Here is a 15,752-nt window from a genome sequence, read left to right on the forward strand (position 1 = left end):
TTCCATGAGTACAACAGAAAAGTTACTTCTATTACACAACTACAAACACTAAGTTATACAAGTTTCTAGAAACAAATTACATCCCTGTAATTTCCTCCCATCCCACCCTCCATCCCACTGCTCCTCTGCTAACTCTTTTTCCCGCTTTCTCCACCTTAAATCTAAGGCCATCCTTGGCTTTGGAGAAGCATCAGTTCCAGTGTTGTAGTTCTGTGTGCTCACTTGGGCCATATGTACATGTCACAAGACACTTAGAAGTGAGGTTGAGGGTTAATACACATGTTGGTATCATTTAAACAATAATCAACTTGGTAGCTATTGTACACCAAGTTGAAAAAACATCACCAGGGTCACTGATGAAAGAAATGGAAGAGGACACAAAGAAATGGAAAGACATCCCACGTTCACAGATTCAAAGCATCAGTATTGTCAAAATGTCCATACTGGCTTACTCAGGATGTGCATCAGGAAGCTGTAATGGAGAGGAGAGAAAGGATTTGAACCTAGGGTCTCCCAGTGAGCAGTAGCTTAACTGCTACACCAAACACCTATCCTGAGCCAACTTATTCTGCCTATCATGTAAATTATTTGGGAGCTTTCTTAATTGAAATATTAAGGTAAAATATTAATATTTACATTCAGTTGGTCTCAGGTGAAAAAATAAATCCTTGGGATTACTGGAAGACTAACAGTAAGTGAATATGACTGAAGAAAACAGAATAATCACACCAGTGTATTTTGACTGGTTATTGATGATCCTTGGGCTTCATTAACAACACAAATAACTGTCATCGGCTGAAGTAGAAACAGTCTCCAAACCTTCATTCAACTCTTGACATTTCAGCATGCCTATCTTCTCTCTTCTAACTTTTCAGAATCCTTACAGTAACCAGAATCCCCTTCCCTTTGTTCTTCCTCTTCAGAGATGGAGAGTTTTTCTAGGGATTCTACTATTTCATCTCTCAGCTCATTTTCAGATTCTTCAAAGCTTCTGAAATAATAAAAAATCAAGATTATGATACAAAAGCACCAAAGAATATTGAACAAAATGAATTTCTCTTTTCATTTTCTACCCCCACTTGGGTAATTTCACAATTACATTTTCAACTGGGTAATAAATTATATATCATTCTTTTTTTATTTATTTGAAAGGCAGAGAAACAGAGACAAAGAGATCTTCCATCACTGACTCATTCCCCAAATGTCTGCAAGAGCTGGGCTGGGCTGGACCAGGCCAAAGCCAGGAGCAGAACTCAATCCAGGATTCACATGTGTGTGTGTCAGAGATCCAAATGCTTAGGCCAACATCTGGTGCCTCCCAGGGTACATATTAGCAGGAAGCTAGAATCAGAAGCAGAGCCAGTACTTGAACCCTGGCACTCTGCTATGGGATGCAGGCATCCCAAGGTGCATCTTAACCACTGTACCAAATGCCTGACTCTATTGGGATATTTTTTAGACCACCTGAACACTGCAAAGGTCCTAGCTAGCAAGAACAGAGGATCCAATAAGAAACTAAGAACTTGTTAGATAGGTAATAGGTGCACAGGAAGAAGGAAAAACACTCTTTAAACCCTCCAGAACAACAAAATTCCAAAACACTACAATAAATATAATGGTAAGATAGATAGGCACAAAATGGGAGGGGAAAAAAAGATCATGAAGTAACTAAAGAAGAAATTAATTTTTTAATAATTTTTTTATTTATTTGAAAAGCAAAAGCGAGAGAGAAGAACAGAGAGAGATCTTTCATCTGCTGGTTCACTTATACCCCAAATGCCCACAACAGCTGGAGATGAGCCAGACTGAAGCTAAGTGGCAGGAACTCAATCCAGGTGTCCCACATAGGTGGCTGGGAACGAGCTACTTGAGCCATCAGTGTTTCTTCCTAGAGTGCACATTTGTAGGAAGCTGCAGCATAAACAGCTACTCCATCATGGGATGTGGGCATCCCAAGCCCATCCTAACCTCTGGGCCAAATGCCTACCCCCAGATGAAATTATTTTTTGGAGGATTTTGGCAAATCTCTATAAGTAAGAATGCTCAAAAAAGATAAACTGATGCAAATAAATTAAACATTTTTATAGGAAAAGTTACACAAAAAAAAACATTAATATAAGAAAAGCCAATTATCTTGGACACAATATTTAAGTATTTAAATTTAAAATATCAAAAGATGCAGGCGCCATGGCTCACTTGGTTAATCCTCCGCCTGCGGTGCCTGCATCCCATATGGGCGCCGGGTTCTAGTCCTGGTTGCTCCTCTTCCAGTCCAGCTCTTTGCTATGGCCCGGGAGGGCAATGGAGGATGGCCCAGGTGCTTGGGCCCTGCACCTGCATGGGAGACCAGGTGGAAGCACCTGGCTCGAGGCTTTGGATCAGCGTAGTTCCAGCCATTTGGGGGGTGAACCAACGGAAGGAAGACCTTTCTCTCTGTCCCTCGCTCTCACTGTCTAACTATCCGTCAAATAAATTTTTTAAAAAAATAAAAAAAAAAATGGAGCAGACATTCAGCACAGCAGCTGAAGTACTACTTGGGAGGTCAGCATCCCATGGGAGGGTGCCTAGGTTCATGTCCCAGCTCCACTTCCAATTCCAGCTTCTTTCTGGTGCTCACTCTGGGGAACAGCAGGTGATGACTCCAGTGCATGGGTCCCTGCCGCCCACAGAGGAGACCCAGATACAGTTCCAGTCTTCTGGCCACAGCCTGGTCCAGCTCTGACTGTTGTAGGCATTAGGGGAGTAAACGGACAGATGGAGAATCTCTGTATATCTGGATTTTTTTCTTTGGTCTCTCTTTCAAATAAATAATTTTAAAAATACATTATATTGGGGCTAGCACTGTGGCGCAGCGGGTTAACGCCCTGGCCTGAAGCAGCAGCATCCCATATGGGCGCCGGTTCAAGACCCGGCTGCTCCTCTTCCAATCCAGCTCTCTGCTATGGCCTGGGAAATCAGTAGAAGATGGCCCAAGTCATTGGGCCCCTGCACCCCTGGGGGAGACCCGAAGAAGCTTCTGGCTCCTGGCTTCGGATCAACACAGCTCCAGCCGTTGCGGCTAATTGGGGAGAGAACAATCGATGGAAGATTCTCTCTCTCTCTCTCTCTCTACCTCTCCTCTCTCTATAAAAATAAGACAAAAATAAATATATATATATATATATTATAAAATGAAATTTAAAACCAAAAACAGGGACCTTTAAGGCAGCAGCATCCCATACTGGAGTGAGGGTTTCAGTCCTGGCTACTCAATTCCTATCTGGCTTCCTGCTAATGCACCTGGGAAGACAGCAGAAGATGACCCAAGTAATTGGGTTCCTGTAACACACATGGGAATCTAGGATGGAGTTCCTGGCTCCTGGCATGAGCCTGGCCCAGTCCCCACTGTTACAGCCATTCAGGAAGTAAATAAAAAAAGTAAATGGAAGATCGATCTCTCTCTGACTCTCCCTTTCTCTGTAATTCTCCCTCTCTCTCTGACGATTCTTTTCAAATAAAATAAATATTTAAAAATAAATAAATAAATAAAATGCAATAGATGATATAAAACTAGAATTAGAAAACAGTACTCAAGAATTCACCCTTGGGGCAAGCATTTGGCTAAGAGGTTAAGATGCCATTTAGGACCTAAGTCCCACATTGAAGTAGCTTAGACACCCAGCTCCAGCTCCAGCTCCTGACTCCAGTTTCCTGATAATGCATCTTCCTGGGAGGAAGCAGGTGATGGCTCACGTAGTTAGGTCCCTGCCACCCGTGTGGGCATCTGGATTGGGTTTCTAGCTCCAGATTTCACCCCAGTCCCCGCCCTTGCAGGTGTTTGGGGAGTCAAGCAGCCAATGGGAGCTCGCCCTTGTCTAACTCAATCCCTCAAAAGAACTCCCCTTTAAGGGAACAAAAAGGAGAATAAAAAACATGAGAAAATAAGCAGTTATTATTGGGGACAGATTGAAAAGCTCCAACATATGTCTATTTCGAGAACCAAAAGGATGAAATACAAATAATACTGGGAGAAATAATAGATACAAATGTCCCAGAACTAAAGACAGCCTTGGGTCCTCAAAAGAAAGTGAACCAAGCAGAATAAAAGCCATATCCAAACCTGGACATACCATAGTGAACCATAACAACATAAAAATTAAATTATAAAGCATCAGAGAGGCAGGCAGCATATGTATAAAGGAAAAATAATCAGATGAGAGCACATTTCTCATCAACAGTGAGAGAGGCCAGGAGTAAAATGATTGTCAACCTAAAAGTATATGCCTGGTAAAACTGCGGAAGATTAAAGGCAAAATGAAAACAATTTTTATATGCAAAGAAGCCAAAAGGTTTACCCCCAATGACCCAGTACAAGGAATTATACTAGGACACACATGCACAAGAAAATTTTAGCCTAAGGAAAAGCATGGGATAGGATAAACAAAAAAAGCAAAACAAACAAATAAAACCAAAAAAAAAAAAAACACACAGCAAGTCCAGACAATGATAAACTAGGTTGGCAAATTAACTTTGAGAATACAATTTTTATGCATATATGTCTTATTTTTTTCATTTAAGAAACTTTAAATTGGGCACTGGGCTTGTGACATGGTTGGTTAAGCCGCTGCCTATGACTCAGGCATCCCATATAGGCAGTGGTTTGAGTTTGAGCTGCTCCACTTCCAATCCAACTCCCTGTTAATGCTCTTGGGAAAGCAGTAGAAAATGGCCCAAGTGCTTGGGTTCCTACCACCCACGTGGGAGACTTGGATGAAGCTCCTGGTCTTGGTTTCCGCATGGCCCAGCGCTGGCCCTGCAGCCATTTGGGGAATGGAAGCAGCAGATGGAAGAGCTCTCTTTCTCTATCTTGTCCCTCTCTCTAACACACTTCCAAATAAATAAGTAGATCTTTAAAAAAAAATTGGATGAACTGATTTGATATCTGAAATTAAAAATATTCCACACCTACCAAGAAAAGTGAGGAGGAAAGCAGTCTAAAAAGAAATGCTAATTCTCTCTCTCTCTCTCTCTTTTTTTACCATGGGCTGGTGTTGTGGTGCAGCAAGTAAAGCTGCCACCAGTATCTCAAATGAGTGCCAGTTCAGGTCATAGCTGCTCCACTTCTGATCCAGCTCCCTGCCAATTCACTTGGGAAAGTAGCAAAAGATGGCAAGTACTTGGGTCCTTGCTGCCCACATGGAGGACCAGATGAAGTCTTCCTAACTTAAATTGTTCCCAAAGGAGGAAACAGATGGCTCTATGTTGAAAGATAACTTCACTCATGAAGGAAATGCTAATTATGGTGCAGGAAAGAGAAGCCACCTGGGTCATGTGCATCCCATATCTGAGTGTCTGGGTTCCAGTGCTGGCTCCACTCCCAATTCCAACTTCCTGCTGTGTGCACCCTGAGAGGCAGCAGGTGATGGCTCAAGTACTTGAGTCTCTGCCATCCACATGGGACACCTGAATTGGATCCTGGCTTTGACCTGGTCCATCCTTGGCTGTTGCGGGCATTTGGAAAGTGAACCAAGTAGATGAAGGATCTCTTTCTCTCTGCTTTTCAAGTAAATTTTAAAAATTAAAAACCAAAATAATGTCCAGTAAACTAGCCTGAAATATCATTTTGTTAACCTACCAGTCATGCAATGATCCAAAAGTTTGAGCAAGAAAATGTATGGGGTTGGGGCTGGCGCTGTGGTGTAGCAGGTAAAGCTGCCACCTACAGTGCTGGCATCCCATATGGGTGCTAGTTCGAGTCCCAGCTGCTCCACTTCTGATTCCGCTCTCTGCTATGGCCTGGGAAAGCAGTAGAAGATGTCTCAAGTCCTTGGGCCCCTGCACCCTCGTGGGAGACCTGGAAGAAACTTCTGGCTCCTGGCTTTGGCTAGGCACAGTTCCGGCTGTAGTGGCCAACTGGGGAGTGAACCAGCGGATGGAAAACCTCTCTCTCCCTCTCTCTCTCTCTCTATCTCTGCCTCTCCTTCTTTTTCTGTGTAACTCTTTCAAGTAAATAAATAAATCTTTAAAAAAAATGTTTGGGGAAATAGGTACTTCCATATAGTAAGGTTAACATAACAGGTGCAACTTCTGTAAAGGACAATTTTACAACATCCAATTTACAAATTTATATACTCTTTGAGTCAATACTTTGTTCTGTGTACACACACACACACACATACATACATATATGTATATTTGAAATGATACTATTTTCAATATATATTCTAAATGAAAAACACGTTACAGGTGTAGGGATTAAGGGAAATTTCCCCTCTGCCTTCTCAAGGTTCATAGGAATAAAGCTACAAAGACTAACTAGGAGAAAAGGCATAGAGATGTATGCATGTGCAAAAGAGGAAAATCACAGGAGTGTGATTACCAGTAGCCCAGCATCACTCACAAGTTCATATACCCTTTTCTCATAGAGGACAGGGAGAATGGGAATTGAAGACAATTTTGAAGGGCTATTAATGATGTTGGGTCAAATGAATGGTCCCAGAGATAAGAGGTTAGCAGGTAGTAAAAATCCCTTAGCAATTAAAATGAGCCCAAGAAACAGACCCTCCAGGGTTGAGTGCATTCCTTAGCCTTTTCTGAGATAGTCAGTGAGGCTTAAGGGTGGGCATGGGAGGCAATTCTGTTTCATTTCGCAGTCTGGTCTTACTGGAGACAAAAACAGCATTCCATGCAGTCTGTCCCTGGGCCTTGGTTGGGCAAAATGTCCCAAGAGGGACCTTGATTCTGGGCCTGCTTTTAATGCTTTTTCCATATTTTGAGGAAACTGTTTTCTGAACTCCAACACAAGACAGCACTCTATGAAACCATTTCTGTAAAAAAGAAAAAGGATATATGTATATGAGAGAAGTACAGTTTTGCTGATATTTTAACGGAACTTTTCCAGAAATGTATGCACAAGAAGCAGATTGGAGGGGCTGAAGCCGTGGTGCAGTAGGTTAATCCTCCGCCTGTGGCGCCGGCATCTGATATGGGCTCCAGACTCCAGCTCTCTGCTGTGGCCTGGGAAGGCAGTAGAAGATGGCCCAAGTGCTTGGGCCACTGCACCTGCACAGGAGACCGGGAAGAAGCACCCAGCTCTTGGCTTTGGATCAGCGCAGCTCCGGCCATTGTGGCCATTTGGGCAGTGAACCAGCAGAAGGAGGACCTTTCTCTCTGTCTCTCCCTCTCACTGTCTGTAACTCTACCTCTCAAATAAATAAATAAACTCTTAAAAAAAAAAAAAGCAGCAGATTGGATTGGTTGACTCCAAGAAGACAGATGTTATGGGTGAAATGGAGATGGTAGGGAGGACTGTGATAAGAGTGTGGCTTTTAAATTTGGAGCCATGTGGCTATAATGCCTGTTAAAAAAAGAAAAGTGTAATAGAATTTTTAAAATCCACAGGACTCCAAATTTTAAACTAATAAGAGCATTCACTTAGGTGACATGATAAAACATCAGTAGTGTTCTATGTACAACAATAGCCAATTCAGAAACACAGTAGGGGAAAAATGATCCCATTAATAATGGAATAGCCAGTAAAAATTAAATGGAACCTACACCATGAAAAAATTAGAAAAATCATGAGAAATTCGAAAAAGAGAGAAACATAAATAGATGGATGTGAGAACACTGGGCCTGAACTCCCAGGCCTGATGAAACTGGGTGCAGATAGTTCATCTAAAGGCTACTGGAATGTTTACTGCTTTGGAAAGCCCCTCACCTGGGGACATTCCAAACTGTTAAAACACTGCTTGTAAACTTCACCAAGGAGCCTCTCTGCAGGTCTCCCACCCATTTGGCGCTCTGCACTTCCCCCAACAAGGCACTTAGGAAGGGACTCTGCTGGCTTCTCAAATGGAATGAAACCTGGCTTCCAACCCCCTGCCCAGGCTGAACCTCCACTCTCTTTATCTCCCCCATTCTGTCCCCTTTAAAATAATGTATTTTTACTTTAACTACCCACCTCCTCACCTTCTTTGAACCCTAAAATCCTAAAACTTAACAAGGGAGAGCTCTACTACATTCATGGATGTTAAGATTCATAATCATCAGCCGGCACCGCGGCTCATTAGGCTAATCCTCCGCCTGCGGCGCCGGCACACCAGGTTCTAGTCCCCCTCTTCCAGGCCAGCTCTCTGCTGTGGCCCAGGAGTGCAGTGGAGGATGGCCCAAGTACTTGGGCCCTGCACCCCATGGGAGACCAGGAGAAGCACCTGGCTCCCGGCTTCGGATCAGCCTCCGGATCAGCGCAGTGCGCTGACCTCAGCGCACCAGCCGCAGGGGCCATTGGAGGGTGACCCAACGGCAAAAAGGAAGACCTTTCTCTCTGTCTCTCTCTCTCTCTCTCTCTCTCTCTCTCTCTCACTATCCACTCTGCCTGTCCAAAAAAAAAAAAAAAAAAAAAAAAGATTCATAATCATCAATACATAAATGGATAAAGGAAATGTGCTATATTTATTTTAATTTTTTTTTTGACAGGCAGAGTGGACAGTGAGAGAGAGACAGAGAGAAAGGTCTTCCTTTGCCATTGGTTCACCCTCCAATGGCCGCCGTGGCCGGCGCGCTGCGGCCGGCGCACTGCGCTGATCCGATGGCAGGAGCCAGGAGCCAGGTGCTTTTCCTGGTCTCCCATGGGGTGCAGGGCCCAAGCACTTGGGCCATCCTCCACTGCACTCCCGGGCCACAGCAGAGAGCTGGCCTGGAAGAGGGGCAACCGGGACAGAATCCGGCGCCCCGACCGGGACTATAACCTGGTGTGCCGGCGCCGCTAGGCGGAGGATTAGCCTAGTGAGCCGCGGCGCCGGCGTATTTATTTTAATTTTTTAACTGGAAGCCAGACAGAGAGCTTCCATCTGCTTGTTCACTGCTCAAATGCCCGTACCATCCCAGGTTGGATCAGGGTAAAGTCAGGAGCCTGAACTCCATCCAGGTCTCCCAGATGGGTGCCAGGGATCCAAGTACTTGAGTCATCATCTGCTGCTCCCCAGGGTGTGCCTTAGTAGGAAGGTAGAATGGAAAAAGAGTAGCTGCGACTCAGATTAGGCACTCTGTTATGGGATGTGGGTACCCCAACTGGTGCCTTAACAGCTCTGTCCAACACCTGACCCAGAAAATGTATTATGTAGACAGAATGAAATACTGTTCAGTTTTAAAAGGGAAGGAACTAATGTGATTGATTTGTGGCAACATAGATGAACCTGAAGAACATTATTCTATGTGAAAAAGAGACACAGAAAGACACATACAACATGATCTCACTTACATGTATATGCAAAACAATGTACATGTAAAACAATTAAACTCACAGAATCAGCAAGTAGAATGGTGGTTACCAGTGCTGGGGGGGAAGGGCAATTGGTCCAAGGATAAAAAGCTGTAGTTAAGAAGAATAAAAGCCAGAAATCTATTGTAAAACACGGTGACTAGAGCTAATGACACTGTATTGTATTTCTGAAAACTGTAGGTGCTAATATCAGCTGCAGAGTGGGTTGGGCTGCCACCCGCAATGCCAACATCCTATATAAGCATGGGTTTAAGTCCCAGCTGCTCCACTTCCAAACTAGCTCCCTGATAATGCACCTGGGAAGGCAGCAGAAGATGGCCCAAGCGCTTGGGCCCCTTCCACCAAGGGGGAAGACCTGTATGGAATTCCAGGCTCCCTGGCTTCGGCATGGCCCAGCCTAGGATGTTGTAGCCATTTGGGTAGTAAATTCAGTGAATGGAAGATCCCTCTCTCTACCTCTCCTCTCCCTCTCCCTGGTTCTCTCCTTCCCCACCCCCGTCTCTCCCTCTCTAACTCTGCCTTTCAAATAAATAAAATGAATCTTAAAAAAGAAAAGTGCTGAAACAGTAGACTTTAAGTGCTCTTGCTACTGAGGCAATGCCTGAGTTTCTACCCCACTCTAACATTGTTTCTCTTTAAAAGCAGAATGACTTCAGGGCAGAAGGTTCTCCCCAGAACTGGTTTTAAAAGATCCAAGACCGCTGCCAATAGGACCTAAAGCAGACCTCGAGCCTCATTATAATCTCGGTTCTGTCACTCTCACCACAGCCAAGACAGTTGACAGTTCTCATGACAACCAGCAAATGAAGTCATGAAAAAAAGTCAGTTCCCCAATCCACAGAATTACCATGATTTCCCCAGCTTTTAGCAGGCCCCCCCTCCCCCTCACGCCCTTTACCCTCTATCTACGACCCCTCAGCACCCAGAAGATTGAGAATTGCAACATAGGCTCTCCTTTTTCCATGCTTTGGCCACAGAACAACACCTGTGCTATTGATCAGCTTTGCTTTCATGATTGGTTTCATGACACGGACTGTTTAGATTACCTGCTTTTGGGGTCCCCTGACCCTAAAAATGGGGGTAACAGTCTCACTACGAATAAATAAATACATGAGGTTAGCTTGATTTAGTCTTTCCATAACATATAACATTTCAAAACATCATGTCAGAAACCATAAATATATACAATTTGGTTGATCAAAAAAAATTACAGGATGGCATTATGGCACAGATTAGGCCACCACTTGCAATGCCGACGTCCCATATTGGAGCACCAGTTCCAGCTCTGGCCTCTTGGTTTCTGATCCAGCTCCCTGCTAATGCACCTGGGAAGGCAGCAGAAGATGGCCCAAGTGTTTGGGTCCTTGACACCCATGTGGGAAACCACCATAGAGTTTCTGGCTCCTGGCTTTGGCGTGGTCCAGCTCTGGCTGTGGTTGGCATTTGGGGAATGAACCAGTAGATACAAGATCTCTGTTTCTTTCTCTCTCTCTCTTTCTCTCTCTCTCCTCCTCTTTTTCAAATAAATAAATCTTTTTTTTAACTTTTATTTAATGAATATAAATTTCCAAAGTACAGCTTATGGATTACAATGGCTTCCCCCCAATAACGTCCCTCCCACCCGCAACCCTCCCCTTTCCCACTCCCTCTCCCCTTCCATTCACATCAAGATTCATTTTCGATTCTCTTTTTTTTTTCAAATAAATAAATCTTTAAAAATAATTTTAAGAACTGTTTTAAAGACTCAATCACAAAAATGTCAATTCCCATAAATGAATCAATAAATGTAATGTGAGTTCCATCAAAATTCTAACAAAAGCTTCTACGACACTTTATAAGAGAAAGCAAAGATGTGTATATATTAAGTAAAGGGCAATAATAGTTAAGAAAAAGATATAGAGACTAGAAGAAGGTGTGTGTTCTAGCCCTACCAGATATGAAAAGGTATGATAAAGCCACAGTAATTAAGAAAGCATATCAGGGGCCATCATTGTGGTGTAATGGGTTAAGCTGCCATTTACAATGTCGGCATTCTGTATGGGTGCCGGTTTGAGTCCCAGCTGCTCCATTTCTGATCTAGCCTGCTAATGTGCCTGGGAAAGCAGTGGAAGATGGCCCAAATCCTTGGGTCCAAGCACTCATGTGGGAGACCTGGATGTAGCTCCTGCCTTCTGGCTTCAGTCTGGTCCAGCCCTGGCCATTGTGGCCATTTAGGGAGTGAACCAGAGGATGGAAGATCTCCCTCTGTCTCTTCCTCTCCATCTCTCTGTAATTCTGCCTTTCAAATAAACAAATAAATCTTAAAAAAAAAAAAAAAAAGGACATTGGGGGCCGGCGCTGTGGCGCAGTGGGTTAACACCCTGGCCTGGAGTGCCGGCATCCCATATGGGCGCCAGTTCTGGACCCAGCTGCTCCACTTCCAATCCTGCTCTCCGCTATGGCCTGGGAAAGCAGTAGAAGATGGCCCAAGTCCTTGGGCCCCTGCACCCTTGTGGGAGACCCAGAGGAGGCTCCTGGCTCCTGGCTTTGGGTCAGCGCAGCTCTAGCCATTGTGGCCAATTGGGGAGTGAACCATCGGATGGAAGACCTCTCTCTTTCTGCCTCTCCTCTCTCTGTATAACTCTGACTTTCAAATAATAAAAAATAAAAAAGACACTATCACTGATGCAAATATAAAAAATAATGCCATTGAAGAAGAATGAAAAGTCCTAAAATGAACCCATGCATGTAACAAAAATCTGGTCTTACGTATCATCATCAGATTGTGGTTCTAATTGTTCCTTATCTATTTCAACACCAGAGGCCATTTCCACCTTTGCTTCATCTTCACCTTTAGGAATCCACGGTTTTAATGTTCCTCCTGTTGAAGAAATAACAGGGAGAGATTAAAGCATCTCCACCTAAACACTTGAAGAGGAGAATGTATCAAAAATCTTACGAGGAATGTCAAACACAACTGTAACACCTTGCAATCATTTCCATTAAAATAATAAGAGTGGGATGACAACTGACATCCAACCACTCAGCATTGTGCTGAGGGTAGCAGGCAACACAAGACAGGAAAAAGAAGTAACGATGAAAGAGAAAGTGACAAATGCTCCCACTTGGTGCACCCTGGAAGGAAGCAGGTGATGGCTCAAGTAGTTGGGTCCCTGCCAAAAAGAAAAGAAAGAAGAAACAGAAAGAACAGGCCATCTGGCCCATCTTTTCCTACATGCATCAAGTCACAAAGATTCTCTTGGGAGACATATCCCCCCCGAGTCAAGGTGAGAAAATAGACTTCATCACCAAACACAGGTAATTGGGGCTACAATGAACTTGAATAGATAAGCTCATTAAAGGTAGGAGTCGGGGGGGGGGTGAAAAGGGGGTGTTGGACCTTCCAATCCTCATCATGCAGTGGTCTTCCTGATGAGCATCCCCCTTCCCAAAACTATCAAGAGGCCACTGTTCATCTCACTAGCAGACAAAAGACAATCATGCCACTCCAGAGATTTCAAGTGGTTTCAGGAGCTCTGTGCCAGGAAACAGAACCAAGCACAAAATAAGAAGGGACTTCAAAAAGTACTTGAAAAAATGGAATTAAAGGATGAAAATAGGGGCAGTGCTGTGGCATAGTATGTTAAGCCTCTAGCTGCGGCACTGGCATCCCATATGGGCACCAGTTGGAGTCCTGGCTGCTCCACTTCCAATTGGTGCTTGGACCCCAGCACCTACATGGGAGCCCCAGAAGCAGCTCCTGGCTCCTGGCTCCAGATTGGCCATCTTCAGCTGTTGTGGCCATTTGGGGAATGAACCAGCAGATGAAAGACCTCTCTCTCTCTCCCTCTCTCTGTCTTTAACTCTACCTTTTAAATAAATTCATCTTTAAAAAAAGACTTCTTTTAAAAAATATAAAATACAAAATTTTATTTCTCAACATAAGTTACATCAAATTCAACATTTTTTAAGTGATGACACCAGGCATTTAGTCCATTGGTAAAGAGCAAAGGATCCTGGGAATCAAATCTAACTATGTCAATGAAGTCTCTTTACATTAATTGAAAAATGTGTGTCCTTTAAAGATTATTTTATGGAACAAACATTTGATCTAGAGGTTAAGATGCCCAAGTCTCATATCTTCCACATCAGAATGCCTGCACTCAATAACCAGCTCCACTCCTGACTCCCCAACTTCCTGCTGATATAGAGCCTGGAAGCAAAATAGGGCTCAATTATTGGATTGTTTCTGACTCCCAATTTTAACCCCCACCAGCTGTTCAAGCATTTGGGGGGTGAACCAGCAGATGGGAGTTCTTTCTCTTTCTCTCTGCCTTTAAAAAACTAAATGATTTTTCTTTTAAAAAGATCTCTTTAATATCAGGCAGCAAAAAGAAGTCAGAGGAGCCAGATAAAGACTAAAAGGTAGATGCTGAATGATTTCCCATTGAAACTCCCATAAAATTGTCCTTGCAGAACGAGAGGAACAAGCAGGAGTGTGGTCATGGTGGAGGACTCGCCAGTGAAGATTTCTGAGCATCTTTCTGCTAAAGCCTTGACACTTTCAAAATACTCTTAATAACCAGTTGCTATTATTTTTTTTGGCTTTCCAGAGAGTAAACAAGTAAAATTCCTTATGCATCTCAAAAAATTTGCCATGACCTTTGCTGCTGACCAGTTTGCTTTTGCTTTGACTGAGCCACTCCCACCTCTTGGGAGCCACTGCTTTACCTTCAAGATTGTACTGGCAAAACCATGTTTCATCTTGGGTTCCAATTCTTCTAGGAAATGCTTCAGGATCTTGATGCCACTTGAAAATTTCCATTGAGTTCTGCTCTTGACTGCAGCTGATCTGGATACAACAGTTTTGGCACTCATTAAGCACAACGTTTGCTCAACTTAATTTTCTTCTTTTTAAAATGCTCCAGCAGGTTTTATTAAAGGAAAAATTTGCATGATTTACTTTTCACCAGTCTGTTCTAGCATGCTTCTAATAACATCAGAATCACCTGGATCAGTGATGGCCAGAGTACATTCTCTGCAGTACTATTTTCCATACACTGTGCCCAATCGATACTGTTGCCACTGCAGTGACAGACACCAGATTTGCCAACATGGCATAATACTCTATTCCAGATTTCCCAGATTACAAGTATACACTCCTGGATATTCGTTCCTGATGCATTTGCAATGGGTGACACATGCTCAGTTTTTCCTTCAGTTACCTCAAAGCTGGACAGTTGGATGGTCAATTTGGCTTTGCGTTGTCTGACCATCTTCAAGGTCTGCGTGTACCCTAACACGTATCTTCCAATTTTCATCACAAGCTGGAGTTGATCCACTCCAGCAACTTTTTCATCTTTGTGGCCACCATCTTTCTGCCTTAGGTCACTCGATGTTCGTTTTTCAGTCAGAATTCTGTAAGTTGAACCATTTGAGACGTCTATGGTGTCAATTATTGTTTATGCTGTTAATCCTCAGTCCTCTCCAACTGGCCATAGACCATGAACAAGATTAACTTTTTTCTATGCACATTGACCTGGATGGTCTGCCACTGTGGACTTCACCTTCAACATCATCATGTCTCTCCCCCTCCCCTTCCGTCTCCCCTCCCTTTCCCCCTCCTCTTCTTCTCCTTCCTCTTCCTTCTCTTCCTCCTCCTCTCCTTCTCCTCCTTCTTCTCTTCCATTTCCTTCTTCGTCTTCCTCCTCTTCCTTCTCCTCCTCCTTCTTCTTTATAAAGATTTACATATTTATTTTAAAGGCAGGGTTACAGAGGCAGAGAGAGAAGTCTTTCACCCATCAGGTCACTCCCTAAATGCCACAATGCCCGGAACTGGGCCGATCCAAAGCCAGGACCCTGGAGTTTCTTTCAGGTTTTCCATGTGCACACAAGGGCCCAAGGACTTGGGCAGTCCTCTGCTGCTTTCCCAGGCCATAGCAGAGCTGGATCTGAAATGAAGCATCCAGGAAACGAACCAGTGCCCAAATGGGATGCCAGCACTGCAAACGGGCAGCTTTACCTGCTACACCATGGCATTGGCCCTATCTCATCCTCTCTTAAAATTAGTTGTCCTTTTTGTGAACCACTGGTTTCTTTTGGACATTGTCCCCAAATATTTCTCTTAAGGCATCAACTATTTTACTATTCTCCTACTGACGTTTTACCATAAATTGGATGTTTGTTTGGTTTCAAAATCAGCAGAATTCATGTTGCTCTGATAAGGACTGTTTTCAGACTGATGTCTTGTTCTTCTCAGTGCCTTAAACTAGATTCAGATCAGATATATTCTAACAAGTCAGTATGGGTTTATTTTGCTGCAGAAATCATTGCAGCAAAATCACTGCAGGTACTGTCATTGGCAGCAGCTGGCTCACCTTGATTCTTTTTTTGCCAGCAGAGTAATGAATTACACACAGCTCAGTGAGATGAAAGTAGGGATAGGAAAGTAAAGTTTATTAAAGTACATTCCAAGGGAGAAATGGGCCAGTCGAGAGAGCACACAGCATCT

The 15,752-nt window shown here is 43.6% G+C and overlaps 1 protein-coding gene across 1 annotated transcript in view; it reads right to left on the reverse strand.

Annotated features, from left to right (window-relative positions):
* Positions 1-578: 578 nt before the first annotated feature.
* The window catches only part of NEK5 (NIMA related kinase 5), a 99,213-nt gene continuing 84,039 nt past the window's right edge, over positions 579-15,752 (reverse strand). Inside the window, 5 exon segments of the mRNA XM_089304204.1 lie at positions 579-783; positions 785-867; positions 870-991; positions 12,011-12,122; positions 12,367-12,414. Coding sequence (XP_089160330.1) covers positions 724-783; positions 785-867; positions 870-991; positions 12,011-12,122; positions 12,367-12,414 — 425 coding nt within the window. The 3' untranslated portion in view covers positions 579-723.

The sequence above is a fragment of the Oryctolagus cuniculus genome, chromosome 9 (assembly GCF_051225735.1).
Source record: "Oryctolagus cuniculus isolate XC-2025 breed Fujian yellow rabbit chromosome 9, ASM5122573v1, whole genome shotgun sequence".
NCBI lineage: Eukaryota > Metazoa > Chordata > Mammalia > Lagomorpha > Leporidae > Oryctolagus > Oryctolagus cuniculus.